At 44.5% G+C, this 27,993-nt stretch overlaps 1 protein-coding gene across 3 annotated transcripts in view; it reads right to left on the bottom strand.

Annotated features, from left to right (window-relative positions):
• The window catches only part of NfI (Nuclear factor I), a 45,854-nt gene that overhangs the window by 6,807 nt on the left and 11,054 nt on the right, over nucleotides 1-27,993 (bottom strand). For all 3 annotated transcript variants that reach the window (XM_065219350.1, XM_065219348.1, XM_065219349.1), the window contains exons 2-5: nucleotides 20,208-20,259; nucleotides 19,676-19,837; nucleotides 10,206-10,397; nucleotides 9,943-10,120 (exon numbers count right to left, since the gene is read on the bottom strand). In XM_065219350.1, the coding sequence (XP_065075422.1) occupies nucleotides 9,943-10,120; nucleotides 10,206-10,397; nucleotides 19,676-19,837; nucleotides 20,208-20,249 (574 nt within the window). In that variant the 5' untranslated portion in view covers nucleotides 20,250-20,259. The remainder of the gene's footprint in view (nucleotides 1-9,942; nucleotides 10,121-10,205; nucleotides 10,398-19,675; nucleotides 19,838-20,207; nucleotides 20,260-27,993) is intronic.

Raw genomic sequence — 27,993 nt, 5'->3', positions numbered from 1 at the left:
ACGTGCATGCAAAGAAAACCAAGGCATTGTATGCTCAGGTGAAACGGGAACCTTATTTGTACGATGGTGCAAACATTATCACGCATACGGTAGATGGTACGCAACCAGGTCTCGTGGCCGTAGAGGACCACCGGTCTAATCAGCGTCTTGTAGACAGTCAACTTCGTGCGAATTTTATTCGACCGGAGCGTCCTCCGGAGTCCAAAGTAGACACGATTCCCTGCCATAATGCGTCTTTGAATTTCTCTGCTGGTATCCTTTCCGGCGGTCACCAGTGAGCCGAAATACACGAACCCGTCAACCACCTCGATTTCGTCTCCGTCAATCTGAACTCGGGGTGGGAGGCTAACATTGTCTTCCCTAGAACCTCTTACTTTCATGTATTTTGTCTTCGATGCTTTGATGGCAAGTCCAATCCGCCTAGCTTCAGCCTTCAGTCTGATGTACGTTTCCGCCATCATCTCATTTTCCGTGCCATAATGGCAATGTCATCGGCGAAGCCAAGAACCTGGATGGACTTCCTGAAGATCGTGCAACTCGTGTCTATCCCTGCTCTTCTGATCACACCTTCTAATGCGATGTTGAACAGCAGACACGAAAGTCCATTACCTTGCAGTAACCCCCTTCGAGATTCACTCGAGAGTGTCCCTGATACTTGAACAACGCCGCATTGACCAATCGCGTCAGTTTATCCGGAAATCCGTAGCTTGAGCTTGAGCTTGAGCTTGATTGACCGCCCACGGTTGCTACTCTGTTACTGCCAGATCAGCTGTAATTACACAGAGAACCAATAGGCGATGCTTGGGACTAGCAATCATCCTCAATGTGTAAAAACTGGTGATCTTAAATTAGGCGATACCAGCGCCGGCCGCGCCCGAACACAGGTCAAGAAAGGAATGGGAAGGATTGTGTTGACATGACACTCGCCTTGATGGAAGCCGAGAACACCTCTGCACTTTCACGAGGAATCACTGGGATGTTGGATAAGAGGGTTGGGTTTGCAGCAGGGTTCGTTTTGGTAAACGATAAGCTGAATTGATATCCTAACGATCCTATAACGCGAAGGAGCTTGGGACTAAACCCACGGTCTTCTGCTCAGTAAGCAAAAACGTTTGCCACTAGGCAGACGAGCACCTTTTTAATCACCGAGTTGCTGTTATTACCATGTAGTCATATTAACAAATAAAACGATTGGCGAATCTTGAATGTGGATGGGCCTGAGATTAGACTCATGATGTTCTGCTCAGTAAGCAAAAACGGTTGCTCTAAGGACACCGAGCCCCTCATATCACATACCGTTGCTCAAATTTGTGTATCCATTCAAACCCGGAACCAACGACAACAACGAGTTTCGCAAAATACACGATACACAAGCGATTTTACCATAAATCTCTTTGATATGTAAGGACCTGGGACCGCGTTTTTCTGCTCAGTAAGCAGGCCACTGTAACCGACGATCTTTCAAATCCAAAAACTAAAAAGTACGAAAAAGTACTTAGGCCTTCATTAAGTTCCACTTTAACGCGACGTTCAATGACAGGGTCCTATCCAGGATTACATCTGAAAAATCCAAATCTGGCCAACGCCCACCTAAACCTGTTCTAATCCACCTGAAATGACTAACGAATGGAAGACTTTGACTACCCAGCCATGCAATAGTCTCATTCCGTGCCTTATGGCAACTTGATGATTCTATTGCGCTCATCTTTTGGCACCACCCAGGGGAGACTTGGTCCTGTACCCAATGCTTAACTTATCTCCATTCCACTCAGCTACTCGCAATTTCTTGTGATATAGTGGGCGGAATATTATTATATGAGACAATTCAATGCAGACGTCTTTCCAAATTTGGCAGATCGACAGGTAATCGGTGAGTTACCACGATAGTTGCTATTCAACAACTCGACAACGTCCCATCGTCAACGCCTGCTATGAGAATTTCCCATTGCAGACGCCAACGAAATGACGTCATCGAGCTATCGATTAACTACCCTGGTTATCGCCTGGTACCTTATAGCACGATGCTAGGAGGCGAACCGGAAGAATCGATGAGCTACCTCTCCCCCTCAGTTTATCCGGAAATCCGTACTCGTGCATAATCTGCCATAGCTGATCTCGATCGATTGTGTCGTATGCGGATTTGAAATCGATGAACAAATGATGCGTGGGCACGTTGTATTCGCGGCATTTTTGCAGTACCTGTGAATCCTTCGGAAAACCGAGTTTTGTCAGTTCCGCGCTTGTCTGTATCGCTCCACATTCAATCTCGTGCGGTGTTGCATTCTTCTCCTCTACTAACAGTTTGCATTCGCTGTCAAACCAGTAATTTCTTCGGTCCGGGATCGCAGTACCTCCATCCATCTTCAAGAGAAGCTGCGCCAAGCTGGTCTTCCGTGGATAGTGCATCTTTCAGCTGCTGCGCGTAGTCCTGGGCAACTCTTGCTCAATGTTGGGTCGCGGCGTTCGACTTCGACGGGTGTTATGCACCGTCGAGACTTATGAGCGCATGCATACTGCAACTAGGTTGTGGTCCGAATCTATGTTCACACTGCGGTACGAATACAGAATTTCCCGTCGATTAGAACGTGATCGATTTGGTTTTCTGTGTGTTGGTCAGGTGATCTCCAGGAGACTTTGTGGATATCCTTGCGGGGGAAAAAGGTACTTCGAACTACCATTCCTCGAGAGACTGCAAAGTTCACGCATCGTTGGCCGTAGTCGTTCGATACGGCGGGCAGGCTGTTTGGCCCGATTGCCGGTCTATACATTGCCTCAGGTAGGACTGAGCGTTCATGTCGCCGATGAAATTTTTGACGTCCCGTTACGAACAGCCGTCGTACACCTGCTCCAGCTGCGCATAGAACGCTTCTTTCTCGTCGTCGGGTCTCCCTTCGTTTGGGCAGTGCACGTTGATGATGCTGTAGTTGAAGAAACGGCCCTTAAGTGGACTAACCAGGAAGATTGGACTGCTCAGAAAATTTACGTCGGTACGGCTGATCAACTGTGCTAGCGTTGAGGCGTACGTGGACGAATTAATGAGCACAAGCCACAAGCTTGCATCCGTGAGCTTTAAGCTGGACGATTCCTGGCTCGCGGCGATGTTGCTGATGGGTCTTCCTGATCAGTACGAGCCCATGATAATGGGACTCGAAGCCTCTGGAGCGGCTTTGACAGCGGATGCAGTGAAATCCAAAATTCTACAGGACGTTAAGCTGGATCGTGGTCCGGTCAGCAGCGGCGCGGAAGGTGCCCTGTACAGTAAAGCGAACCGGAAGAAGCCAAGCGAATCCAAGGACGGTAGCAAAGGCGAAAAGTTATGTTACACCTGCAAGAAGCCGGGTCATTTTGCTGCCAAGTGTCCGGAGAAGCAGCAGCAAGCGAAGGCGAGCAAACACAAGGGTCTCTGTTCCATTTTTGCCATGGGAGACGTCAGCACCAGTGAATGGTATTTCGATTCGGGTGCCACTTGCCACATGGCACGGCCGGATCAGAAATTTCTCGATGAAGTCAAGATGGACCACAACGTCGGAACGGCGAACAATGCCACTATGAAGGTCGTAGCGAAGGGTTCAGTCGTGTTGGACAGCAACGATGGTCGAATCGATGTCAGCGGTGTTCTGAAGATTCCCGACCTAGCCACCAACTTGTTATCCGTAAGTACGATCTGCAAAAAGGGCAAAACTGTTATTTTCACCAAAGACAGATGCGAAGTTCGGGACGAAGACGGTGATCTGGTTGTCACCGGCGTCGAGGAAGGTGGCATCTACAGAGTCAATTGGCCAGAGAAGTCGTTTTTGGCAAGCGGCATGGAGCTCTGGCATCGACGTCTGGGGCATCTTCACGAAGGTGGTTTGAAGAAGCTCAAGCGAATCGCCAACGGAATAGATTTCCAAGATGGGTCGTTAGAAGGATGTGTTGCCTGTCTGGAGGGCAAGCATACGAGGCGTTCATTCCCAAGCAGCGAGTCAAGAGCTGAAGAACTGTTGGAGTTGGTACACTCCGACCTCTGCGGACCAGTGGAGATTTCGTCGTTGGGTGGAAGCCGTTATTTCATGACGTTCCTGGACGATGCAAGCAAGCGGGTGGTGGTTTACTTCTTGAAGCAGAAAAATCAAGCACTCGAAGCGTTCAAGTCGTTCAAGGCCAAAGCGGAAAGACAGACGGGCAAAAAGCTAAAAATCTTGCGTTCAGACAACGGAAAGGAGTACGTGAATGCAGATTTCCGGAAGGTGTTGGAGTCCGATGGGATTCGACATCAAACCACGTGCCCGTATACGCCTGAGCAGAACGGGGCGGCAGAGCGCATGAACCGCACGCTGGTTGAAAAGGCGCGGTGCATGCTCAACGATGCAAAGCTGGGAAAAGAGTTTTGGGCAGAAGCTATTTCGACCGCGGCTCACGTGGTGAATCGATGTCCTACTCGTTCCCTGGAAGAGAAAACGCCGGAAGAGGCGTGGACCGGAAAGAAGCCGAATTTGAAGCACCTCAAGATTTTTGGCTCGAGCGTGATGACTCAGGTACCGAAAGCGAAAAGGAAGAAGTTTGATCCCAAATCCGAGAAAGGCATTTTCGTCGGCTATTGTGAAGACACGAAAGGTTACCGGGTGTATGATCCAGAGAATGACCGTTTTCACGTTAGCCGAGATGTCATGGTACTGGAAGAAGGCGTCGCTATCTGTATGGCAGAACAACGAGTGTAGCCGGTGGAGTTCATGGAGCTTTGTTCGGATGAAATCCATGATCGTCCTGAGTCCGGTGCAGCTGATACTCCTGAAGATGGTCAACACGCTGTGCTTCCTCTAGGCGAACAACCGAATGGCATCGTCGTACCTGGTGCAGCCGGGCCTGCTGTTGTTATCGATCAACCGGGTGGCAATCCTGGTGAAACCGAAACAACTGAGGAAGACATCGTCGTTGTCGACAGTTCGTCCAGTGAGGCAGACGAATTCGAGGATGCCTGTGCCGATTTTGCGCTACCACCGCAACTGATTAGACCAGCTGAGTTGCAGCAAGGGTTAAGGCGCAGCGGTCGGGAGCGCCGTAATCCAGGCAAGTATAATGACTTTATTAGTTACGGTTCCTTTTCTGGTGGTGTTCATTACCCTCAGTTATCCTTCAACACGACGAGCGACGATGATACGACGGATGATCCGACGAGCTACGATGAGGTTCTGCGGCGGCCGGACCGAGATCATTGGATTGCGGCTATGCGTGAGGAAATTGCATCCCTCAGCGAGAATAGCACGTGGGTGCTCACCGATCTGCCTGAAGGGCGGAAAGCGATTCGGAACAAGTGGGTGTACCGAACGAAGCGAGGTCTCGACGGAACCATCCAGAGGTACAAGGCCCGCCTCGTGGTGAAGGGCTGCTCTCAACGACCTGGTCTGGACTACGACGAGGTGTACTCCCCGGTCGTGCGGTACGCGACCGTCCGGTATCTGATGGCACTGGCGGTGCGGTACAACTTGGATATTGACCAAATGGACGCGGTTACTGCATTCCTGCAGAGCGAGCTGAAGGACGAGGAGATCTACATGCTCCAGCCAGAAGGGTTCGATGCGTCGAATGGAAAGGTGTGCAGACTGAAGAAGGCCCTCTACGGTCTCAAGCAGTCCAGCCGCGTATGGAACGCGCAGTTGGATGTGGTGCTGCAGGAGTTCGGACTGAAACGGTCGAGCGTGGATCTCTGTTTGTACTGGTGCATCCGTGGAGGAAAGATGATGTTTGTAACTATCTACGTCGACGATCTCTTGATTTTCACAAACGATCGGAAGCAAAAGAAGAAGCTGAAGGCCCATCTGCACAAGCGGTTCCAAATGAAAGACCTCGGGGAGGCGCAACAATGTCTTGGCATCAGAATCACGAGGAAGCGTGAAGAAGGCAAGCTGTGGTTGGATCAACAAGCCTACATCGAAGACATCGAATCGCTTCGGTATGGCCGATGCCCACCCAGTTGCAACACCAGCAGATCCAAGCATCAAGTTGGACAAGTCGATGGCACCGAAGACGAAATCTGAAATGGAAGAAATGAAGTCAGTGCCATACAAGGAAGCAGTCGGGTGTTTGTCGTTTGCAGCTCAAGTCACCCGACCGGATATTGCTTTTGCCGTCAACGTTGTGAGTCAGTACAGTACCAACCCTGGCCGTCCTCACTGGGAAGCGGTGAAGAGGATAATCCGGTACCTGAAAGGTACAATAACCAAGAAGCTAGAGTACTCGACAAGCGGTCCAGCGGACATAGTTGGGTACAGCGATGCCGATTGGGGAGGAGATGCGGACGACCGGAAATCCACAACCGGTTATGTGTTCATGATGCAGGGAGGTGCGATCTCGTGGAACGTCAAGAAGCAGCCTACCGTAGCCCTTTCGTCCTGTGAAGCGGAATACATGGCCATGTCTCGCACGATCCAGGAAGCTATGTGGTGGAGTAATCTGCAGTCGCAGTTTTGCGAGGCCAAACCGATTTCCGTGTGCTGCGATAATCAATCGGCAATCAGCATCGCCAACAACGGTTCGTATAACCCCCGGACCAAGCACGTCAGTATACGGTACCATTTCGTGCATGATAGCCTGCAGCATGGTGTCGTCCAACTGAGCTACACGTCGACAACGGAACAGCCAGCCGATGGGTTCACGAAGCCGATGACCGTTCAGAAGCAGCAGAAGTTTCGGAAGCTAACTGGCGTCGCGGATTAGGGAGGAGTATTGTGATCGTAGCAACCCAGTAATTCGCGTCGCTATATGCACTTGTTATTAGTTGCTAAGTTTCTGAATAAAATTTGCATTCCACTGTTCAACGTCAACCGATAAAGACGTGTTTCAATTACTCTCTACAATTGTCCCAAGCTAATCGATGCACCCCTCGAAACATAGGAAAATCCACGAACCCCTCATTTTATCTGTCAAACTTTCATAGCAAATCAAAACAAACATAGTGTAGTGCTACTGTGTTACCTGACTTATAACGAATATACGTTGTATACGAGTACCCCGAATACAACGTATGACTCGTCTAATTTTGCATAACATTTGCAATGTAAAATTAGACGAACTATACGTTGCATTCGGGGTACTCGTATACAACGTATATTCGTTATAAGGCAGGTAACACAATAGAATTTCTACTAGAATGAGGTACGCTTATAATGTACTTAAGACCAATAGGATAGTCAAGAAAATGGTGTCCCACATCAAATTGCATCACGGAAAAAACGTTGTAGAAAATTACCCATTGGGTATTTTCTTTTGTAAATTTGGGTAAAAGTAGTTTAGAGTGTATTGTTTACACTGTATTTTTATCGTTGTCAGTTTCTCGAAAGTTGAAAAAAATGGCATCACCAGGAAATCAACGTCGCGAATTGATTTTACGCAAGCACCTGGAAAATCCTCAACTCTCTTATCGGGACATTGGAAAACAACTCGGAATCGTACAGTCAACGGTGAGTCGTGTGATTAAACGTTAATACGAAACTCTGAGCATCGAATGGAAGGAGAAAAGCGGTCAGAATGGATGTTCTTTTAGTGATCAGGATCACAAGCGTGTCGTGAAAGTGTTTAAGCTGAATCCCAATGCTTGGACAGGTTGAATCTGTCCAAGTCTTTCGTTCAGAGAGCCAAGGACCGGGAGGAACTGCATACATACAAAGTGCAGAAGGCTCCAAATCGTGATGAACGGCAAAATACGGTGGGAAAGTCACGGACCCGGAAACTGTACACCCAGATGCTGACGAATCCTCATTGTCTCATCATGGATGATGAGACTTACGTCAAGGCGGAGACTTCCAGGAGCTTCCGGGGCTACTGTTCTTCACCGACCAGCACAAGTTTGATGTTCCGGACGAAGTAAGGAAGCAGAAGCTTTCAATGTTTGCCAAGAAATACATGATTTGGCAAGCGATCTGCTCATGTGGCAAACGGAGTGGGCCGTTCGTGACTACCGGGACTGTAAACGGGGAGATCTACCTCAAGGAGTGTCTACAGAAGCGTCTGCTTCCTCAGTTGAAGCAACACGCCGATCTCCTGGCCGGATCTAGCTTCGTGCCACTATTAAAAGTTTTCCTGGAGTGGTACGAAGCCAACGCACTTTCATACCCAAGGACATGAACCCTCCAAACGCACCGGAACTAAGGCCCATCGAAAAATACTGGGCTATTATGAAGCAGGCACTATAATTTTCAATTTTTTATTTTGCTTGAATAATATTCATTTTCTCGCCTTTGTTTATATCTTCTCAACACCCCTTACATATTGGCACCTATTTCAAGCTGAACGTTGCATTAAGTCCTTAGTAACATTGACAGATTCTCTTCGTCAACTTTCGCTTGCCATGAAAAAAGACATTGCCAGTTATTTTCAGCACACATATCGGTAAAATAAGCTTTTACCTAGTAACTAATACGACAAACACAACAAGGAACTGTTATGTGCAGTGCTGCGTGATGTCGACAATGTCAATCGACGTAAGATATTGGTCTAGCATTGAATTTCACTTCCGACACTGATATTCGTAGGAAGCATGATATCAGGCGTTACGGCTTTGATATCACTAGCCATATGAATATCGCTAAGGAAAAGTTGAAAATCTTACTTACTTTTATCTCAATAAATCAACTTTTTTGTGACACCGCCGTATTGTTTTAATATTACTGATGAGTTTTCTAAAGATCGGTACTCGATTAGCTGGCGCATATAAGAAATATTTGCGGCAGATCTTTGAATATCAGCGGTTGCTTTACGATGTCAATGTCATTTGCGTACTGACATTGAGCTGAATGATAGTCAGCATTTTGTAGGTATTGATATTGATATTTTGCAGCACTAGTTATGTGCTCAATTTATTAACGAAACAGAAAGTCGACGAAGAGAATCGATCAATGTTACTTAGAATCTAATGCAGAGCAAAGATGAGAACTCATTCATGAATTTCACATTATTTGTATACTTTTGCATGATTGAGCCAATATTTTGTAAAGTTCGGAATAAGCTTTAAAATGCTTGTCAAGTAAGAAAGTGTGTTATATTGATGATTATATTTTCTTTGTTAACGATGTTTAAAATCATTAGTGATTATTGTAATTAATTAATAAATTTTACCATTCTTCAAGAAACACTGTTATATTACTTAACCATTTAATCATAGGATAAAATGTTGAGTGTTGATCCTAATACTTTATTTTTAAGACGAATCTGTTCAACAGACCTAAGCCTTGCTGTTGGTCCTGATCGTTGAATTTTTTTGACAGCAAAAATTTGATTTTTTGACGACCATTTCGAGTGACTACGCACCACTCAGGTTCACACATAAGTAAATATGTAATTATACAAACTCATCCTGTGAATCTTCTTCCATAAACCAGGAAAGTCAACTTCTAGTCATGTCCATCGAATGTATCTTCCTCTACAGGTATACCTCGATTATATGCACACTACACTTCACACTTTCATCGATGATTTCTAGGCAATTGCATCGCAATTATTATCACAAATCAATATTACAAATAGATACCAAATAATGAAGTTGCAGTTTTCAAGAAAGCACCGTTCAAAGTGTGAAGTGTCGTGTGCACCTAATCGGAATTTACCTGTACATAGGTTCTAAAGTGGTTCTCCTTCAGTTTCTCGTTGATTGTACACTTCATTTTGCGATGGGTCTCACCTTCAGATTCAGCTGAGACCATCCGCGAGGCATTGTTTTTCCTCTGTGTTTTGTTTGATGTTTTCGGCGCCCATTATCACCGAGAGAACAGGGGAAAGAGAGCGCCGTTCGAAGCATTTTGCCAACTCATCTAAACATAGTCTCGATATCTCAAAAGAAACTTCATCACTTTTCAGTAGAAAATTCTAAGCCTCGAAGCATCCTTACAAAAGAGCTCATCCCCGCCACCAACTACCTAAATAACGTATGTGTGTGGTTGTGTGTGTGCATTCCCGGATTATACTTACATCGGATGAAGTTGGCCAGATAGAGATCCAATTCCTTAATTAATACTTGTATGTGGTACGGATTGATGCACAGACTGGGACTGGTGCAGAAGCAGGCCTTCTCGAGCCGTTCGCCGTCGGTGCTTTCCAGGGGGATCGCCTTGAACAGAATTACCATCACCAAATCCAGCCGCCAAACCTGGGAAAATATATATTTCTTTAGAATCAGAAGGGGAATCAAAAAAAAAAAACTATCCGAGAAATCCAATCAGCCCTTTGCTTACCTTGTCCGCCTGCCGGAGGCAATCTATTCGGCGCATCTTGCCCTTCTGGTCCGGATTGGACAGGATGCACATGGAGGACTTCTTCTTCGAGATGCAGTGGACAAAGTTCTCCCGGCTTTCGTGGGTGATGTCCTTGCGCAGTTTCCCCAGCAGACGGGCGGCCCACTTTTGCTTGGTTTCCGGGTTTTCATTCTGTATAGCACATAAACCAAGGGGGTGGACAGTATATGAAATGCATGTGGGCAAAAATAGAAAAAGGGAAATGCAAAATGCAGCGAATGAAACTTCCTGTTCCTGATGGGTCATTGGATATGTGCATTTCGGACGCTCCGGACGGATGGATGTCGATCGGAAGTGCGTGTACGTGAGAAAGATGCAATATGCCGGCCATGGGGCGACATTGGAATGCACTCGGTCTGCTGCAGTAGAGTGCATTCGGGCCGTGAAGATTAATTCATCTTCATTAATTTTTGAAATTGGTTGATCAAATATACCAAATAAAAAAAAATTAAGGATTCAGCTTATTTTTGGAGAAATAACTGAAGCAAAATTTATCCATCGCGCCAACTTTTAATTCACGAATCAAGTGTCATCACAAGAATTACAAACAGACGTAACACCTCATTCTGGATCATCGATCACGCATTTCACGATTGCTTTGCATATTATTATTTCCGCCAACTACTACTGGCATAGGATCACTTTGACGTTTCTATATATTTTGTTTACCTTGCATGCAACATTGTTCGCGATTTAGCAGAGCAAGCTTGTTTTCCACAAGAAGCTCAAGAGATGTCGTTACTGAGGTTCTATTTTTAAACCCTGGTACGCGCAGCTGAAAATTAATGACGTTTTTACGTGCTACGGGATAGGACATGGAATGCTAAAGAAATTACTCTTCTCTAAATTGGGCTCTGGGCGCTTGTATTTTAATAGTGCAGCATGTTTTGAGTAAATAGACAAGATATCCATTTATAAATGAACAATTCAGCAGTTTAGAATCGACTATATAAGGGTCGCTTTCTTAGCCGTTCGGCTAAAATTCGGACATTTTGGTTTGCGTTATTTTCATCAATAATTACCAAAATTTGATGATCTTATGCTTAAACGTGACGAAAGAAGTTTAATTATAATCATGGAATGCGAATTATCACGATTTTCCACTTAATATCATGATTTTATAGTGCGGCCGAAAATTGGTGCATCAAATCATAGTATGCGCTTTGAGTTTAACGATTATGACAGTGCCGCCTTGTTTTTTCAACACTTCCGTTTCAAAGCAAAAAAAGAATATTATAAGGTTGCTCCCCACATGATCAAAAGAGTTTCAAATCAATAGAGTAGATTTTTCTGATTCAAATTTAACAGATTTCATATCGTTTTAATATTTGTAATGGTCTGAACTTAAATTCAATTACTTTCAGCCCTGAGATGCTCTAAAGTAATCGAAGGATACTCTAACGATCTGAATTTGAAGTACTTCTAAACCTTTTTTAAATTCTCTGAGGATCCGTGAGCCTTTTCGACCTTCCAGTAAACTTCACTGAAAACTTCCTAAGCTTCTACGAGGTTCCTTATATCCTTCGGGGGTTACCTATTCTTCTCAAAGCTGTTTGATCTTTTCTAAAAATCGATAAACTTCTCGGAAGCATCTATCTGCAACCCACTTAACTTCTCTGAAGGCTCCTCAGAACTTATCTTATCTTATTATGTACCCAGAAATACTCCTTAACTTCTCTGACATTCTCTACTTTTTAAACGTGTCCAGAGTATATCTGAAGTTCCCTAATTTACTTTTAAATACTTTGAGCTTTCCTGAAGTTCACTTATCTCCTCTGAACTTCACTGAGTTTCTCGCATCATCTCCTGGGCTCATGTGAGGTTTACGTGGAATTCACTAAATTTCTTATAAACTGCCCAGAACTTCCGTAAGACTTCGTAGATTGCACGAGCATCTCTGAAGTTTACTTAATTTCTCGAAAGTACCCTGATTTGGAATTGAACGCATAATTGTTGTATCCCTAGGACTTTTTGGAAATTCTACTGAACATTCATTTTTCGGAGGTTCCCTAAGTCTAAGTGAGAATCCATAGAATAACTCAATAGTACTATCCTGAGCTTTTTTGAAATTTTCTGAACTTCTCTGATGGTTCTCTTTAACTTCTCTGAAGATTCTCCATAACTTCCCTGAAGGCTCTCCGGAACTGTTTTGAAGGTTCTCTTGAACGTATCTGAAAATTCCCCTGAACTTTTCTGAAAGCTCTCCTGAAATTCTTTCAGGACTTCTCTGAAGCTGCTCCTGAACTTTCCTGAAAGTTCTCCTGAAATTCCTTGAAGGCTCTCCTGAACTTCTCTGAAGGTTCCCTGAACTTCTCTGAAAGTTAACCTGAACTTCCTGAAGGTTCTCCTGAACTTCTCTGAAGGTTCTCCTGTACTTTTCTGAAGATTCTCCTGAACTTCTATTAAATTTATCTTGCACTTCTCTGAAGGTTGTCCTGATCTTCTATAAAGGTTCTCCTGAACTTCTCTGAAGGTTCTAGTTAACTTCTCTGGAGGTTCTCCTGAACTTCTCTGAACGTCCTAACAACTTCTCTGAGGGTTCTCGTGAACTTCTTTGAAGAATCTCCTGAACTTTTTTGAAGGCTCTCCTGCACTTCTCTGAAGGCTCTCCTGAACTTCTCTGAACGTCCTAACAACTTCTCTGAGGGTTCTCCTGAACTTCTCTGAAGAATCTCCTGAACTTTTTTGAAGGCTCTCCTGCACTTCTCTGAAGGCTCTCCTGGACTTCTTTGAAGGTTCTCCTGAACTTCTCTGAAGGCTCTCCTGAACTTTTCTGAAGGTTCTCCTGAACTTCTCTGAATTTCGCAGAAAGTTCTCCTGAACTTCTCTGAATTTCGCTGAAAGTTCTCCTGAACTTCTCTGGAGGATCTCTTGAACTTCTCTGAAGATTCTCTTGAACTTCTCTGAAGGTTCCCCAAAATTTATCTGAAGCTTCTCCTGAACATCTCTGAAGGTTCTCCTGAACTTTTCTGAAGGTTCTTCTGAATTTCTCTGAAAGTTAACCTGAACTTCTCTGAAGGTTCTCCTGAACTTCTCTGAAAGTTCTCCTGAACTTCTCTGAAGGTTCCCCTAAATTTCTCTGAAGGTTCTCCTGAACTTCTCTTGAGGATCTCTTGAACTTCTCTGAAGATTCTTGTGAACTGCTCTGAAGGTTTTCCTGAACTTCTCTGAAGGCCCTCATGAACTTCTCTGAAGATTCTCCTGCACTTCTCTGAAGCTTCTCCTGAGCTTCTCTGAAGGTTCTTCTGAATTTCACTGAAGGTTCTTCTGATTTTTGCCAATTCGATTCTTTAAAGGTTCTCCTGAACTTCTCTGAAGGTTCTCCTGAACTTTTCTGAAGGCCGTCCAGAACTTCTATGAACATTCTCCTGAACTTCTCTAAGCGTTCTCCTGAACTTATCTGAAGGTTTTCCTGAACTTCTCTGAAGGTTCTCCTGAACTTCTCTGAAGGTTCTCCTGAACTTCTCTGAAGGTTCCGCTAAATTTCTCTGAAGGTTCTCCTGAACTTCTCTGAAGGTTTCGCTAAATTTCTCTGAAGGTTCTCCTGAACTTCTCTGAAGGTTCCGCTAAATTTCTCTGAAGGTTCTCCTGAACTTCTCTTGAGCATCACCTGAACTTCTCTGAAGATTCTCCTGAACTTCTCTGAAGGTTGTCCCGAACTTCTCTAAAGGCTCTCCTGAACTTCTTTGAAAGCTCTCCTGCACTTCTCTGAAGACTCTCCTGAACTTCTCTGAAGGTTCTCCTGAACTTTTCTGAAGGTTCTCCTGAACTTCTCTGAAGGTTCTTCTGAACTTCTCTGAAGGTTCTCCTGAACTTATCTGAAGGTCCTCATGAACTTCTCTGAAGGTTCTTCTGAATTTCACTGAAAGTTAACCTGAACTTCTCTGAAGGTTGTCCTGAACTTCTCTAAAGGCTCTCCTGAACTTCTTTGAAAGCTCTCCTGCACTTCTCTAAAGACTCTCCTGAACTTCTCTGAAGGTTCTCCTGAACTTCTCTAAAGGCTCTCCTAAACTTCTTTGAAAGCTCTCCTGCACTCCTCTGAAGATTTTCCTGAACTTCTCTGGAGGTTGTCCTGCACTTCTCTGAAGACTCTCCTGAGCTTCTCTGAAGGTTCTCCTGGACTTCTCTGAAGGTTCTTCTAAACTTCTCTGAAGGTTCTTCTAAACTTCTTTGAAGGTTCTACTGAACTTCTTTGAAGGTTGTCCAGAACTTCTCTGAAGGTTCTCCTGAACTTCTCTGAAGGTCCTCATGAACTTCTCTGAAGGTTCTCCTGAACTTCTCTGAAGATTCTCCTGAACTTCTCTGAAAGTTCTCCTGAACTTCTCTGAAAGTTCTCCTGAACTTCTCTGGAAGGTTCTCCTGAACTTATCTTAAGGTTCTCTTGAATTTCTCTGAAGGTTCTCTTGAACTTCTCTAAAGGCTTTCCTGAACTTCTTTGAAGGCTCTACTGCACTTCTCTGAAGACTCTCCTGAACTTCTATGAAGGTTCTCCTTTACTTTTCTGAAGGTTCTCCTGAACTTCTCTGAAGGTTCTCCTGAACTTTTCTGAAGGTTCTCCTGAACTTCTCTAAAGGCTCTCTTGAACTTCTCTTGAGGATCTCTTGTACCTCTCTGAAGATTCTTGTGAACTTCTCTGAAGGTTCTCCTGATCTTCTATGAAGGTTCTCCTGAACTTCTCTGAAGGTCCTCTTGAACTTCTCTCAAGGTTCTCCTGAACTTCTCTGAAGATTCTCCTGAACTTCTCTGAAGGTTCTTCTAAACTTCTCTGAAGGTTCTCCTGCACTTCTCTGAAGGTTATTCTGAACTTCTCTGAAGGTTCTCCTGAACTTTTCTGAAGGTTCTCCTGAACTTTTCTGAAGGTTCTCCTGAACTTCTCTGAAGGCTCTCTTGAACTTCTCTGAAGGTTGTCCAGAACTTCTCTGAAGGTTCTTCTGAACTTCTTTGAAGGCTCTCCTGCACTTCTATGAAGGTTATTCTGAACTTCTCTGAAGGTTCTCCTGAACTTGTCAGAAGGTTCTCTTGAACTTCTCTGAAGGTTTTCCAGAACTTCTCTGAAGGTTGTCCAAAACTTCTCTGAAGGTTGTCCAGAACTTCTCTGAAGGTTCTTCTGAACTTTTCTGAAATTTTTTTTGAACTTCTCTGAAGGTTCTCCTGAACTTCATGTAAGTTCTTCGGGATTTCTCAGAAGATATTTTGTCTATCAGAAAATCTCTTGAGCTTCACTGAAGTTCGCTTAACATTTATATAATCTCTGACCTTAACTGATGTTCGCGAAAGTTTCCGAGTTACCTAACAAGTTTTCAGGATTTTCTTTGAACATCTTTGAAGAATCCTTGAATTTCTCTGAAGTATTCTGAAATTCTCGTTAACGTTTTCAAAGTTCTCAAACCTTCTCTGAAACTCGCTAAGCTTCGACAAAGTACCCTGTTTTTTCCTGAAGTTCTCTGAAGTACCCTGAACTTCTCTAAACTTAATCTGAGATTATCTAGGCTACCCAGAATTCTAAGCTTCCTAAGGATCATCAATTTGTTTGATGTTCTCTGAACTAACCATCATTTTTCTTACATTCTTTATTACTTTTTAAAATTGCCATGGACTTCCCAGAAGTTCTTCTCAACATCTCGTTGGTTTTCTGAAACTTTTTGAAACTCCCTAGACTACTCTTAAGCTTCCTGAGTTTCTCGAAAAATTACAACACTTCTCTAAAGGTCTCTCAACTACTCTGAAGAGAATTTTTAAAGGATTCTCTGAAAAAAGTACCTCTGATCTGATCTTTTCTAAAGTTCTCTGGGGCTTCTCAAAAAAACATTCTGGATTGCATTGAGTATTTAAATTTTTTATCCTTGATTTGTTTTCCGTCGATCTTGTTTTCCGTACTGTGTGCCAATGCTACTGACGACAGGGAGGCAGCTGCCACACCTGGACCCTATCTATCGACCCATCAATTCATGAACCGGGGACCAACGGCTTTACTTCCCTTCCGAAGGAAGGCGTGATCAGAGCTCCGACTAGGATTGAACCAAGGCCTGCTGGGGTGAGAGGAAATCACGCTTACCACTACACCACCGGCGCCACTAAGTACTAACATTGAAGTATCCTGAAATTATCTTTATCGTTTCTAAAGTTCTCTAACCTTCTCTAAAGCTCAATAAGCTTTTCCGAAGCATCCTGCTTTTTTCTGAGGTTCTTCGAATTACCCTGAACTTCTCTTAACTTAATCTTTCTACGATTATCTAGGCTACTCCAATTTTTCCAGAACTTTCTGAGTACCCTCAACGTGATCGAAGTTCTCTCATTTTTCCTAAATTCATTATGACTTTTCTATAATTTCCATGGATTTCTCAAAAACTCTTCCGAACATCTCTGTGGTTTTCTAAAACTTTTTGAGACTCTCTAGACTACTCTTAAGCTTCATGAGTTTCGCTAAGATATGCAAAACTTTTGTAAAGTTCTCCGAATTACTCTGAAGTTTACAGAGTATCTCTTTTTTTTTTCCTTGATTTGTTTCCGTCGATCTTGTTTTCCGTAATGAGTACCAATACTACCGACGCCAAGGAGGCAGCCCCCACACCTACATCCTACTTATCAACCCATCAACTCATGGACCGGGGACAAACGGCTTCACTTCCCTTCCGAAGAAAGGCGTGATCAGAGATGTTTTGTCTCTGAATTATACGGCGGCGCCGACTAGGATTGAACCCATCTCTGACGATGATTGTTTGAGGTTCATGAGGCTCGAATTTCTCTGAATATTTCCCAAACTCTTCTGAGGTGGAAGGAGACTCATCCTGTATCTAAGAGATAGTGGTTAACCACAAATTACTATCTAACAGCAACGGATAAAGGTGGGTCTTCTCCTTAATAACAGTTAGGAGCTTGTACCACCTACGACATTGTGCAATCTGGTTTATGCTATGCTATGTTATGCTATATCTCCTAAACTTTTCCGAGGTTCCCTTAGTCTTTTCTAGGTTACCTAGGCTACTATATACTCGATAGTTTTCCGAAATTTTCTTAAGTACTTTTGAATTTTTTTTCCAGGAATTGTCTATCTAGGCGAGTGCATCTCATGACAGCAAAACAAACCCTTTGCACCTATATATAATCTCCCCATCGAGCTTGTCTAAGGATCCTTTGAACTTCTATTAAGTTCTCTGAGCTTCTATGTGGGTAATCTGGACTTCCTCGAAGCTCTCCTAAAGATCGCAGAGGTTCTGTGACTATTTCTGATGTTCTCCCAAACTCAGACACTTCACTTCTCCGACGCACCCTAATTCTAGATAAACATTTCAAAAGGTCTTATCTGCATTGATCGATTCTCTGCATCGACTTTCTCTTTCGTTAATAACGCAGCTGCAAAACCTTTAACTGTTGTATTCGATATTGGACGCTAGTTAAAAATCTCCGTTATCAAACAATGCGGTAAAATTAGCGGGAAATCTGTTTGCATAACAGTGGTTATCAAAAGAGAAAGTCGATGAAGAGAATCGATCAACGCAGATAGGACCATTTGAAATGTTCATCGAGAATTGTTTCTAAAATTTTCAGAATCATTCCTAATATCTCTTACCTTCTCCTGGACTTCCCAAGGGATCGAATTTTGTATGAATCAAACTGGCAGGTGACCTATTACATTGCAAATACTTTCAAAAATGAGCACCCTATTTCGTCAATTTTCAGAGCTCCACTTTCAATACTTATAAATATTGAACCAGATTCATGGTTTCCATGCAAACTTCAAAAATCCAATACTATTCCGCGCTTCTTCGTCAACCAAAACATCCGATTCAAAACCGTCCACAGCCAACTTGGTTTTCAACACCCATCAGTGACGGAAAAACTTCCCTTCAAATCAAAATTTCCCTCACGAACAAAACCGCACGCATCGCCGCAATGCTGCACCGAAATACATACGCATCCCAGAAGTTATCATCCAGCAATTCAACGTGCATAATAATCGGACAGATCGCAGACTGCAAATCGGCGAGGGGCCTGAAATCCACCAGGGACCAGCAGAAAAGAAAATTACCACATTTCGGTGCACAATTAGGTCCCTGCATGTAGTAGTTAGCGAGTAGCTTCGGGCTATATCTGAGCATGATTGCACGTGGCGTCGGGTTTCTTTCCTCCGAATCGCAGCAACCCACCGACGACGTTGCTGCTGAGGGAAAATTATCCGGTGATTAGTGATTGTTGTATTGAATTAATTTTCGGGTTGCTGCGTTACGCATCGGGCACACAATAGATAAGGTGATTATCTTGTTATTGTTTGGCTTGTGCCATTAATATTTCATATGTTTTCCTCAGTGGTCGGATTTTCGGATAAACTTTGTGAGATAACATCAAAGGTATCGTGTTTGGATTAGGCTGCGACGGTGTGGGAGGGATGATAAACTTGTGGGACTTCCTGCTGGGTTTAATCTTGAGTATTCAAAAGAAAGCAAAGTTTCTTCGCGAAATGTAAAACTCCAACAAATGTTTTCCGTTGTTTTGAATTGCAAATTTCTCGACTCAGCTGCCGATTAATTGAAAAATAAACGCTAGCTTTTTGAAGTCAGTAACGAAATTAGCTTCCCCCTTCTAAAAACAAAAAAAAAAGAATGACAAGTCAACAGTGTACTTCAACCCTCCATTAGCGCCGGCGATAACTTCATTACCGTCACTCGAAAAATGTTCGCTAGCCAGCGTTTGATGTCGCGTTGATCGTGGGTGCTGGAAGGCACCCTTTTCCAAGTGGAAATTTTTCTCCCATTCCACACGGCGTAAATTGATACCACGCAGCAAAGGGGATTCCGTTTTCCCTCAAGAACCGAAAACGCCGGCATTTGCCGCCTGATTGAGATGGTATCGCATTTCTTCTGAATGCGAGTTCTTCAAACCTTGCACAAGCACATGGACAAAGTAATTGAATAATTGGCGCTATCAGTAGGTATATCGTTTGTAAAACATATCAAGCATGCCCAAGTGTTGCCCAACCTCGCTCCCTCCTCGCGTACCCTCGGATCTAGGTACGTAGCCTCTGGCCTCCCTGCGCTGGTAATGGACCATGGCAATAACGAAGTTAACCAATCGACTTTCGACAAATAAAGTGTCTATCATCATCACCATCATCGACACCCACTCGAAGAATGGCGATCTAAGTGAGTTGGGAGGAAAACCGGTTTCGATTCTTGCCATATCAGGACAAGAAACCCGTCGTCAGCCAGTCGGTCGTCGGTGTACATCAAAAAGATTGATTGTAGTTTTTACCCGACAATATTATTGTTTAGTACAACAACCAGTAATTGAATGCTTTTGCTTGAAAGCTGACATCCATCTCCGAACCTAACCCGGTAATTACCACCTCCATCGACCAGATCCAGAAACCTAATCATCCTAGTAACCCATTCCTTGAGCCTACTCGGACCTACCTGAAAATCCCGCTTGCACTTGTTCTCCTCGTTGTGGGTCATCTTTTTCTCATGCTTCTTGAGGTACCGCCGCTTTGCCGCCTGCAGGTTGAACCAAGTGTAACTGAACGACTTAACGTAAGGCAACAGAGCTTCGATGAACGGGTGGAAATCTTCCTGTTGCTGGATGGTTGTTTGTTTGATGTCGGAAGAATACGACTCGAGTCAATAAATTGAATTACAGCAAATCGCAAGGAAGAAGAAGAAAAAAAGCGGACAATCAAAGCAATCTTTCGAATGCATTCATTGAAGTTGCATTCCATCATGGTGAGGTGTAGAAAAATTTGGATTCCAATTACCGCGGGGGTGCAAAATTTTGATCCGGGTCTGTGTTTTGAGTGCCAATCGATCGCAGTGGGCCAGATTTGGATTTTGAGCTTCCTGGAAGAAGGGTACAAAACCAGTCAGTGGCTGCTTGATGGAATGCAGTGACGTTTTGAAGTTTCTCATTCTAGCAGGGACACAAAAGTGAGGTGTCCAACAACGCACTTACCTGTGTCAGAAAAGGCCCTTTGATTGAAGATTTGCTATCCATGATAAACTTCCTGTTGAGAGGTGGTAGAGAAGGAAGGAAAGACGAGAATGAACAAAGATAAATATCGGTAAGTAAAGTTTGCCAATAGCTAATGATATCTGTTTGTTTTTCACAGCATTCGTTATTAAACTACTGTCTAGTGACTGGGACTCCACAGTGGGATTAAAATCGCGCTATGTTCAGATATTGACAGGTTATTTGAATAACTGTGCTAGTTTTGGTCTCCACCTTTCAGCTAGCATTCTCTCTCTCTCTGTCTGTTTCGTTACGCATTGCCCGCCAAGCAAACACGATCAAATGAAGATATCAGACACATGTTTACATACAAAAGCACAAACATGCATAGAACAGTACTTTTTATGCGCATAGCAAATTACGGAAATATCAATTAGGGTAAATGATGGCTTCGGCAACCATTGACTGTTTTCGGCATCCACAAATTTGAACGTCAATTTCGCTGTATTTTCACACCCAAAAACACTTCGCTGAATGTATTGTAACGATTCCAAAGTCTTTCAGCTTGAATCTGATTACATTTTTACGACTGAGTAAACCTGTTTTGCCAGGTTTTTCTTCAAATGAAACCAAGGGGTGGTCACTCTACACACTTATTTTGCGCCAACTTTTTTTTTTCAGTGTGTCGCAGCTGTGCCGACAGTGCCGAGAAGTCATTGAACTGCTTGTGAATAATGCCTTGTTTGGCAACCCGGTATTTCAACAGCGCTTGTTATTATTTTGTTTTTCGAAACCTGAGATGACCCGGGAATAGGAAGGGCATTTCCGTTCCGAGATACGGATATTGCGGGTGGAGTTTCACCTAGTACGAGTCTACGTTGAGTGAGGAAAAGTTCCAGGTTTTTCAACAGCGGTTATTATCGTAGGCTGTACCGAGTGATAAGTGAAGCATAGTGAGGTGTCTCTTTGCTTGCCCGTGTGAGCTAGTAAACAAAGCTCAATTTCAATTATTATGACGTTTAACGGAAACGGTGCCGACGGTGGCCAGGACGGGCCACACAACAAGCGCCTCCGTACCGGCCAGAAGATGTTCGAGATGGTTCCGCTCAATAGCCGGAACAACAACAACATCAACGTAACAGATGAGCCTCGGCGTAAGCGCGAGGTAGCAACCCGGCCCAACCATATCCTGCTGTTCACCATCATTAATCCAGTGTATCCTATTACAGTGGACGTTCTACGAACCATCTGATCAAGATATTCAAGAAGAATGGAGTCCAGTACTAGAATTTTGACTACAATGGGGTACGTTAATCGATTTGCTTGAGACCAATAGGCTAGTCAAGTAGTGAGCCAATTTAAAATCGTTAGTTTCCACCGGTTGATCCTGTTGGTGTTGTAGATTTGTGCGATATTTTCCCCAATACACTGAACTGTAATGACAGCTACGGTTGTCAGCACTGATTGCAGAGAAGAAACGTGTCCCTTATAGTTGTTTCGGTCTTCCGGCGTCTGCTGCATAACCTGGGAAGTGAGTCCGTGATCGTGGCCCTGCTAGATCCAAAAGATTATGGGCCCAGTCAGTGAAAGTGAACAGTAAAATTTTTTTTCGAGCGTTTTTCGGTTTTTTCGTTTTTGGCCATTGTCTATTCGAAGCGAGAACGACAGTAGGCTGCACGACGCGAGTGTAGTGGTAAACGAGTCGATAGAGAATCTGCTCACTGGTGTGTGTCTGACAGATTTGCAGTTGACTTTCAGTCGAACAAAGCAGTTGGAACGTTCGGTGTGTGAGCGGCAGCTGTAAACAGTTGATGTGAGAGAGACTGACTTTTGTTTACTACAGTGCGTCCGGTAAAAGTGCGGTCGTTTATTCCCACAAACAGTTTGCGTTCGGTGTTTTTGTTTTGGTTGAGTATGGAAGTTTCACGTTGTGTGTGAAGAACTAGAAGTTGAAATGAATGAGAAACTTTTGTTTTCCCGTCTCAACAACTTGAATTACCTTACGTGGAAAACGCGAATGGAAATGTTGCTCAAACGCGATGAGTTGTGAAACGCAGTGCATAGTGAGCCACCAGCAGCAGTGACGGCAGCCTGGACTCTGGCTGACCAGAAGGCGTTAGCCACGATAGTGTTGTCTGTGGAAGACGGCCAGTTGAACCTTGTAAAAAATGCGAAAACGTCTCGTGATGCGTGGAATCAGCTGAAGACTTACCATGAGAAGACGACTATGACGTCACGAGTGTCTCTTTTAAGAAGAATTTGTAGCCTGAATATGGCTGAAGATGCTGATATGGAAAAGCATCCTTTTGATCTCGAAGAGCTTTTCGATCGCTTGTCGTGTGCAGGTCAGCCACTTGAGTCGTCGTTGAAAGTGGCCATGGTGTACAGAAGTCTCCCGGAATCCTACAGTGGTTTGGTTACGGCCATGGAGAGCCGGCCGGATGCTGACCCAACTATGGAGTTGGTCAAGCAGAAGCTGTTGGACGAGCACAAACGTCGAATTGAACGTTCTGGTGATTCGGGGGAGAAGGCGATGAAAATGCATGGTAAGAAGCAGAATTCGGAGCAGAAAGAGAAGATCTGTTTCCATTGTCGGAAGCCCGGACACTTCCGGCGGAATTGTCATTTACTGCAGCAGCAGCAGAAGAAGAATAGTGACGGAGAAGCTAGTGGAAGTAAGCAGGGCGGAACAAAGGTGAAGCAAGCTGCTGAAACTGAAAACCCGATGTGTTTCGTCGTCGGTGGCATTCGGCGGAAAGGCCGTTGGTATGTGGATAGCGGACGTTCCAGTCACATGACCAACGATGAGTCGTTCTTCCGCAAGTTGGACGATAGTGTGAAGATCGAGGTAGTTTTGGCACACGGATCACCAAATCTATTGGTATTGGTGAAGGTTATGTGAAGTGCCTTGGCGTTGACGGAAAGGCGTACGATGTTCTTATACAGGAGGTCTTGTTCATTTTGAACTTGGATAGCGGATTACTCTCCGTTCGAAAGCTGACGCAGAAAGGGCTAGCAGTAAGTTTTGGCAAGGAAAGGTGGCAGCTCTAGCAGATTTGTGTGGCAACATGTACATATGTTTTGCGATTGGCAGAAGAAGCAAAACTTAGCAGTGAGGTGAAGCATTTGTTGAACTGCCAACACACCTGGCACCGGCGATTCGGGCATCGCGACCCAGCAGCGGTGTTAGAACGCATCAAGGCAGAGAGTCTCGGTGATGGATTTATTATGCAGGATTGTGGAATGAAGCTAGTTTGCAAACACTGCCTTCAAGGTAAGCTGTCTAGAATTTCCTTTCTTAAAGCGACGCAGAGTAGAGCTAAGCGTATACTTGATTTGGTCCATACAGACGTGTGTGGCCCGGTGGTCAACGTAACCCCTGGAGGATGCCGTTACCTTATGACACTAATTGATGATTTTAGTCAGTATACGGTAGTCTGTCTGCTGCGTCAGAAGTCCGATGCAGCGTGGTGCATGTGAAGAATCGTTTCGGAAGGGCAGCCTGCGTCATTCGTTCCGACGGGGGAGGCGAGTATGCAAATCAAGAGCTGAAGGAGTTTTACGAGCTGGAGGAGATCCAATCCCAGTTCACGACGGCGTACTCCCCGCAACAAAATGGTGTTGCGGAACACAAAAATCGAACTCTTCAGGAAATGGCCACTTGCATGCTGCTGGACGCTGGTCTTGCCAAGAAGTATTGGGGCGAGGCAATCATGACAGCGACATACATCCAAAATAGATTGCCCTCGCGTTCTGTGGACGGCTTGAAACAGGCGGCCAAGGTGTGACACGATACAATCGACATGATTCTCACGGACATGGGGTTCACTCAGTCAAAATCGAACCCTTGCTTGTATCTGAAGATTTCGTCGGACGGGGAGAAATATTTCTGTTGATTTACGTGGACGACATGATACTTGCGAGTGGAAACGAAGCGGAAATCAATCGGATTGAGCTGGAGTTGCAGAAGACCGTTAATCATTAGTCAACCATGGTCCTAAACCAGCTCTTCTTGGAGCCGGTGGAGGAAACGGATTTGCACCGAATTTTTCACCGCCCGAGATTCATCCATCGGAAAAATGGAAACCAACACCGGCCGGAACACACGTCGGACTGATGAAGGAAACACCGCTGACCCGAAACGGAGCAGCTAACTTCATTCAACCGATACAGCAACAGGGCGCAGTGATGATGGTCTCGATAACAACACAGCCATCACCAAGAAGCTGTTTAATTTGTTCCGCCTGTACGGAAATGTTGTCAGGATATAGTTTCTGAAGACCAAAGAGCATCCAGCAGAACAACAATCCAACCGGAATTGATGGTAGCAAAATTCAGATTGCATTTTCCAAGCAGTACTACTTGTCAGAGTCCACCAACCCTGGACAATTCTATCAGCTTCAAGAACTACAGCGCCTCCAAGAACAATCGCTTTCTTTCCCGAGTAAGATACTCCACTTCTTCAATACCCCACCCGGTATGTCCGAGGATCTGCTGCTGACTGCATTTCCGCTGAAATCGGAACGTTCCTCCTCCGGATTGGTTGAGATCCCGAGCGTAGCCCTCACGGTGAACGCCATCATGAAGTGCAACCACAACGCGATCGATCGCAAAGGCTCAATATTCCCGTTCAACAACTAGTTCCCGTGTGGCCACTATCATTGTGGGCATCGTCCGCCGGACTTCGGCTTTCAGCCGATAAGAGCTCCCTTATTCACATTTATACCCATCACCGCCCTATCTACATCGACGGAACCGCTGTCCCGTTTAAAAAAAAAACAGTTCGCGTCCTAGTGGTTCGTCTTGATCAGCATCTGACTTTCACTGCACATTTCGATGACGTCAAAAGCGGACGCAAAACCAGACTGAATCTTCTCAGTTCTATCGCTGGACGGCACCCTGACAGAAACCGGTCCACCCGGCTCCGTGTTGCCAGAGCAATTCTCGAGTCGCGTCTTTTCTTCGACATCGAAATCATTTGTCTCGCCCGCGATCTGCTAATCTCCAAACTCGCTCCCACGTATCGAGAAGCTATCCGTCTTTGTTCTGGTCATCTTCCGTCTACACCTAACGTGTCAGCGGGCAATAAGTTTCGCCGAGAAGACAGTTGGCCCTGACGAGGGAGTTTTCCTCCTCACCGAGGCAAAACTACTCTTTTCTGCAACTGCCAATCTGGAGCTCCCCCCAGTGTCCAGGGTCCACTGGTGCGGAGCCAGGGGTTTTAGACTGCCCAGACCCGCAATTGACTTGGCAATTAAGAAAAAGTTTGGAGCAGGATCCAACTCCCCCGCACTAGTGAAATCGGTAGCAGAACTTCAACGAACGGTATACAACGGTCATACAATCCGATATTCCGACGGCTCCGCAGCCCGCGGGCGTGTCGGTATAGGAATTACAGACTCTCAAATGTCAGAGGCTGCCACTGCTTTCATCGCTGCCACTACACATCCAGCAGACAAATCGCAGTTTTCACGGATTCCGCCAGTGTAGTCGAGGCCCTCGCATCGGACATTTTCAAACATCCCTGGATCCAGGGTATTCAGAAATACACACCCAACAACACCGCTTTTCTTTGGATCCCTGGACACTGTGGTATTCGTGGGAATATAGAGGCTGGTCACCTGGTGGCTTCCGGAAGAGAAGTTCCTACGTACATACGGGAGGTCCCAGCCAAGGATTCGAAACACTGGGTTTCAAAGGTGATCTGGGAATCCTGGTCAGCCGATTGGCTTCGCTCAAGGGATACTTTCATTCGAAAGATCAAGCACGACACACATAGGTGGGAGGACCCACGAGACCACCGTACCCAGATCGTGATGTCTCGCCTAAGAACGGGGCACACCAACATTTCCCCTAACTTCACTGGGAACGGCCCTTTCCGCAGGATGTGCGACATCTGCCATGTCCCGCACACGGTAGAGCACATCATATGCCACTGCCCACAATATGAGGGGCCCCGCAAATTTTATGACATACCGGGAACTATCAGAGATGCCCTTAGTGAGGACCCATTACTCGGTTTTCTCCGAGAAGCCGGACTACTGGATTCTACACAACCCAACAAAGACCAACCTTAGCGTCTCACCTGAAAACGAACATGGACGACCGACAATACCCAAGACCCACATTCTATTTCTCTTATGGATAACGCCAACGGATGATTTATACGACACCAAACAACCGGACGACAGTCATGACAGCAACTACGACAGCAACAACTCTGATAAAACTAAAACTATGATTTTAGGGAGGGCTCCCTTCTGGGGCTCCCACCTTCTAAACTCTGTTATTAGGGGGCTCCCTTCTGGAGTCCCATTCCATTACAAACTTTGTAATTAGGGGGGCTCCCTTCCGAAGCCTCCAGCTACGCACGAGACGAACCAGCCCAAGGCTGTAAGTCTCGTTAATAAAGAAAACTATACTAACTGAACTATATTATGGCAACATCAATAACAAATTTTGACACATGCACACTGCGCAGGCAAGTTCGAGCGCAAGTTCAGTGTTGCCAGTAACTTTAAAGATCAGAAAAAAATGTAACCATGGGTGCCAAACAGTGCCCAGGTGTGCCCACGCTTATTTTTGGCACACTGTGCGGAGTGACCAACCCCTTGAATGAAACATACGCACTACAAAATTCGGGTAAATTCGAGTTGCCGATAATAGAACAGCTGGTTAACACGCAGTTCAAATGGAAAGGTTGCCGAAAAAAAAAGAGGCCGCCTACAATAGAGATTTTTACGTCCAGTTGTATTGGTGCGTGTTAATGAAAATCCAAGGAACATACATAACAAATCGCTGTCAAGCTCATTTTGATTTTAATAAATGTTTTAGTTTAGCCAGAGAAAAACAATTAACAATTTTACACAGCGATGCACCTGCTAGTGTGCGTGCGTTTAACGTCATTAATCTTTAAAGTTTAGGGCGATGTAAGCTCGTTTTTAACCCGTTTTGGATAATCCTATCGATGTGCCTTTTTAAAAGAAACTAAGCGATCGATTCAACCTCTGGTGGTGAATAGGAGAACGTCAAAAAGAGTGTTGTTAGCAGAAATTTCTGCTGTGAGACATAAGAAGCGGAACACTTTTTCACTTTTCCAGATAAATTTATTCATCAGAGATGCTCCAAAACTTGATCAACAGTTGAAATTTTTTATTCTATATCGTTTTTGCAAGGATCCTGCTGGCGTTCAAGAATATTTTTGTTGACAAAAATGGAAAATCCGAATAGTGCCTTAGTGGTTATGTTCATCCACTTGTTATTAGTTTAGGTGCAAATTAGCTCAGATCTGTGGAAAATCTGACACTAAAACAATTACCAATGGAAATTGGCAAGATGTTGAATGAAAAATGCTTCAATTTGCGTTGTGAAAAATCCTTATTCTGATGTAAACAAACTGTTTGGTTGACAATGCCTCTCGTACTCGCGTGGCACACTCTACGTTGATGGTGCACAGGCATCAAAATGATCTGATAAATGGTGATAATACCATCTATCAGATAGAGGCCTATCACAGTGATAGGTTTCTATTTGATAGATTATATCTCAGTCTATCATGGTAGAACCCCTATCCCATCTCTGATACTATCATGATAGAAAAAATGATAGATAGAATCAATGATGGGATAGGAGAGATAGAAACAATATCATTTCCCATTGCTATCATGATAAATGGTCCATCTGATAGTTGAACTATCACATGATAGAGATGGGGATTGTATCTGTATCAATGATAGTTCGAAATTATAAATTTAATACTGAACAACGGACAATTCACTTCCTAAATAGT

This window comes from Ochlerotatus camptorhynchus, unplaced genomic scaffold (assembly GCF_037179485.1).
Source record: "Ochlerotatus camptorhynchus isolate MF236.1 unplaced genomic scaffold, CSIRO-AGI_Acam_v1.1 ptg000102l, whole genome shotgun sequence".
In the NCBI taxonomy this organism is placed as follows: Eukaryota; Metazoa; Arthropoda; class Insecta; order Diptera; family Culicidae; genus Ochlerotatus; species Ochlerotatus camptorhynchus.
This window is presented reverse-complemented; position numbering and strand designations above follow the sequence as displayed.